The sequence below is a fragment of the Anneissia japonica genome, unplaced genomic scaffold (genome assembly GCF_011630105.1).
Source record: "Anneissia japonica isolate Jap-2015-1 unplaced genomic scaffold, ASM1163010v1 scaffold1005_len2656397_cov198, whole genome shotgun sequence".
Lineage (NCBI taxonomy): Eukaryota > Metazoa > Echinodermata > Crinoidea > Comatulida > Comatulidae > Anneissia > Anneissia japonica.
This window is the reverse complement of record NW_022683792.1, coordinates 2,359,565-2,363,703: the sequence shown is the minus strand read 5'-3', so window position 1 is coordinate 2,363,703 and position 4,139 is coordinate 2,359,565. Positions and strand designations below refer to the sequence as shown.

Here is a 4,139-nt window from a genome sequence, read left to right as displayed (position 1 = left end):
ATGTATGGATGAAACTTTAAAGTGTCTCATACATGCTTGATCATCGATAAAAACATAGTGGAGAGTAAAACAAATACAGTAGTACTATTAAACATATATCAGATATTCATGTGTAGGCCTACCAAGGTGGTTGAACTGTTTTAGGCAATGAATACGAATACAAAAGTGAAACTAAGCAGTACATATGCATGTGCCAGCCGAGGGCCTGTCCTTTATGTCTTGCAAAGTTTTTTACTTCACCTCTTTGCTCATAGAACTTGAAGATGATGTAGAAATGTTGCTGATTGTGTTGTGATCATTTCTGGTGTGGCATCAACTCTGGATCAACGCCAGTGAGTTGGAGGAAGTGACAGCAACGCTGTAAAGTCCAACTGCTGTGTCTGTCTGTCTGTCTGTTTTTTATCAAGATGTGTTCAAAAGAGAAAATTTATGTTCATGTGAAAATGAGAGGATCATATCATCTGTTCCTGTCATTCTAACTGAATGCAATGTTTGCATATAACTTGTTTGTTCTAGATGTATATTTGATAATATCATTGCCTGGCCTTTATCAATAAATTTACCAGCGGTGGCGTCAGCATTTCTCTAACAGCTGGTAAATCGTTCTATGCTTATGAACCACACCCACCTCAGTCCCACTATGTTTGGGACTGAGGTGAAAATCATCGATTTATGTCTCCTGTAGACGTCACTGAATGACACACCCAGGCCAGTTATCTGTTTCTTATTGGAAAATGATTCTAATTAATTTTTTCCCAACAGATTTTACTGCGACTCTCCAACGGCTGGGGCAGGCATCCCTGACGCTAGCCTGCCCCTGGATTTTACTAATTTTATTTGAGATATTCCTGAAGATGAACTAATAAAGTTTGAAATATTGAATCACTACTGTACCTTGTATCACTTGTTTTAGAGTTTGTTTCATACTGAGTATTTAGGGAATGTTGTGGGCTTTCTCGCCAAAGACTGTATGGCATTTATTATGACAATATCATACTGCTTACATTATACCACATAGCTTACCATATACCTTGAGTAAGATGATATTGTGGGACAATCATGTAATATAACTGATGATGAGATGTTTAGCAAGCTAACAGATAAAGTTGTAGGGTTTGTAAATAAAAGTTTAGATAATAACATGGTAATAATTAGCATTGCAAATTCTCTGAGGCTCCAGGCTCAATGATAAATTGTACTAGAGGACACATGCCTAACTTAAGGATTTGTTCTACCAGGACTTTGATCAGTAAACCTGTTGATCCGGATTGCTGGGTTCTGATTGGTCAGAATAATTTTGATCCTGTATGTTTAGCTATGATCAGTCAATATTTTAGTTACCTGTAACTCTGAATATCAGGTCATTGTTTAAAAGAAACATTTTGTAATATCCTTAATAAAAAAAATTGTTTCCCATTGCAAGAACAGAAACTAAAATCCAAGGTTAATGTGTAAAATTTATTTTTTTTTTTAATTTGTAAAGTGTCATTTTTTATCATCATACAATTATTTCAGGCTCCTTGGAGTTGCCAAAAAAACAAAGGTCGGGCTAATAATAACATCTATCGGATCGGATGAATAATAACATCAATTAAGAAGAGTGGTGTATTAATTAAGTAACTGTTGCAATTTCCTAAGTTTTAATGAAGTGTTGATGTAATGATAATCATTCAAGTGTATTATGCATGAAATGTCAAAGAATACAGTTATCAATTCTTTAAATATCAAATCCAGTCACAGTTTACTTAGCTAATGTGGATATGCTTTTCAGATTAGTCAGATCCAATAATGTTTTTTTTTTCTTTATCTGAAGTTAACATTCACAACAATATTACAAAAATCAGATAAAAAGTAACCTAGTCCCTCATTGTCAATCAAGTTTATGTTTTTCAATGAAATTTTTGATGTCAATGGAATGTTTGTGAAGCTATTTAATGCATTAAAAAAATGATTGGAAGTACTCTTACTGTATTTTAGAACACCAATGACATCTGCCAGAGTTATTTACCATAGTTACCACATCCAGTAACTTAGTACTAGACAGTTTTCCATGACGTCTTCCATGGGAATTAGTCTGTGGTTTGCATATTTTCCAAATTATTTTCACTGACTTTCACTGCCATATTGAAGATCATGGATGTTCGTAGTGCCTTTATTTTGTGATTAAATAATTATATAAGATATAAAGATATACTGTTATCGCAAAATTTTAGACCTTTATATATAATTATTTAGACAACAGGTGAGGGAAGGAAATTATTACTGCCCTCTCTCCTGAGATGTTCCTCTAATGCAGTCATTGTCCCAAGGTCAAGGTCAATAGATAAAGTCTCCTCAAAAAGTTCAAAAACAAAAGTTATATCTTCCTGTTATTCCCAGCAGATTTATTTAAAAATAATAATAATTTAATTTAAAATTTTACTAAATTATTTTTAAAGTTAATTCAATTCAAATAAAATATTTTAATATCTATATATTGTGCAAAAATATCCATTGAAAAATTTGAAGTCACAAGAAAATTATTGCAATACATAATGGAAATATTCCTTTGTAATACTGTCCTTGTTTATTTTGATATCAAAATGGAATATTCCATTTTCTTCATTACATGTGTATAGCTTGTTTAGGAGGCTCTCAAGATTGATTACACCTTATTTGGGAATGGACCATCCCATAGCTGCTGGGTTTATTTTGTATGACTGCACCGTAGTGTATGCTTTGTATACTGCTTCAGTACTACTACAGCTTTGTACAATTAAATATATCTGAAGCACCTGTATTTTATATTGTGATTTGAAAAGTCAAAAGAAGACTATTAAGCATTGATTGATTTTTATTACTTTGGGCTTGATTATTAACTATCAAGGTTTACTATCGGAAAGCAAACGAGAATGATTCTCAATCAAGTGTCTGCAATATAGCTCTGTAAAGCCAGATTTCATTATTGTAGATTACTTATTGATAAGGACCAGTCTATTCTATCTGCTAGATGTCTTGGCATCTCTGGAATTTTCTTTAAAGTTAATTCACTGACGCTCTTTCAATCATCGATATCATTGGACTAATTATTTTGAACGCAAAATATTGGATTGGATTTTCACTTGTGAGGTAAGCAACTGTCTAATTTCTTAAAACTATGATCAAAATCTATACCATGCAAACTTAATTGGCAGATTTTTGCAGAAGATATTTCCACGACATCATTCACCAAGGATTTTATCTGTTTTTTTGCTGCAAGTTAAAAATTCATATGATGCCATACCATTTTGTTGTCAAATAATCAGTAGTTTTTTTTAATTTTTAAAACCTGCTGGTACTGTGCATTTTTTAATGCACATTTCCTAATGGCTACAGAGTGCAAACCAAGTCACCACAGTTCAAAAGAACTTTTGAGGGCAAAAACCACAATATCCCAAGAAAACCTCTCAGCAACATAATAAACAGTCTAATAATACAATAACATACACGCTTAATATAAAAACATGTTAAGATTAAATTAATGATTTGTGTTGTGAAATTGTTTAGTTAAAATAAATGAGTCATGTAATGTAATGTAAAGGGTCTTATGTGATCATTATGATATTTCCCAGTAATTATTAACATGAAGCTTAGCCTTCATTCAGATTATAATTTGGCCATCTTGGTTCTAATTTCATTCAGACTCATTGTGCTCAATTAGATGAGTGTAGTGGAGAAATACAAAAATATGCAATAGTTGTAAAGAACATAAACAATTTTGTCTATATTAGAATAAGTGGATATTCCCAATGTATTTCCAACATATTATTTATAAAAAAATCCATATTCTATTACAAATTTTTGCTTTTCCATTCCAGGAGAAAAGAAATTATAATGAATAATAATAATAATAATAATAATAATAAAGATTTGGGAAGTGCACATATCCACTACAATAATGCTGTAGGCGCTGGTTGAGCTATTTTGAGCAAACCTTCCATGTTATTACATTGGTAAATCTAACCAGGTGACCAACTCACCAACTCATTTGATTTGGCATTTAAAAAAATAAAATTAAAGGTGATAGCCGATGACACATAGTCACCACCACGACTGTGGATATGCACGTAATGTCCGTAAACGTTATTGGCAGAAAAGGCTGGAGCGTTTTCCACGACCAT

The 4,139-nt window shown here is 32.3% G+C and overlaps 1 protein-coding gene across 1 annotated transcript in view; it reads left to right on the top strand.

Moving 5' to 3' along the window:
• The window catches only part of LOC117102499, a 76,963-nt gene extending 76,430 nt beyond the window's left edge, over positions 1 to 533 (top strand). Inside the window, exon 5 of the mRNA XM_033242801.1 lies at positions 255 to 533. Within this exon, the coding sequence (XP_033098692.1) occupies positions 255 to 295 (41 nt within the window). The 3' untranslated portion in view covers positions 296 to 533. The remainder of the gene's footprint in view (positions 1 to 254) is intronic.
• The last annotated feature ends 3,606 nt before the right edge of the window (positions 534 to 4,139 follow it).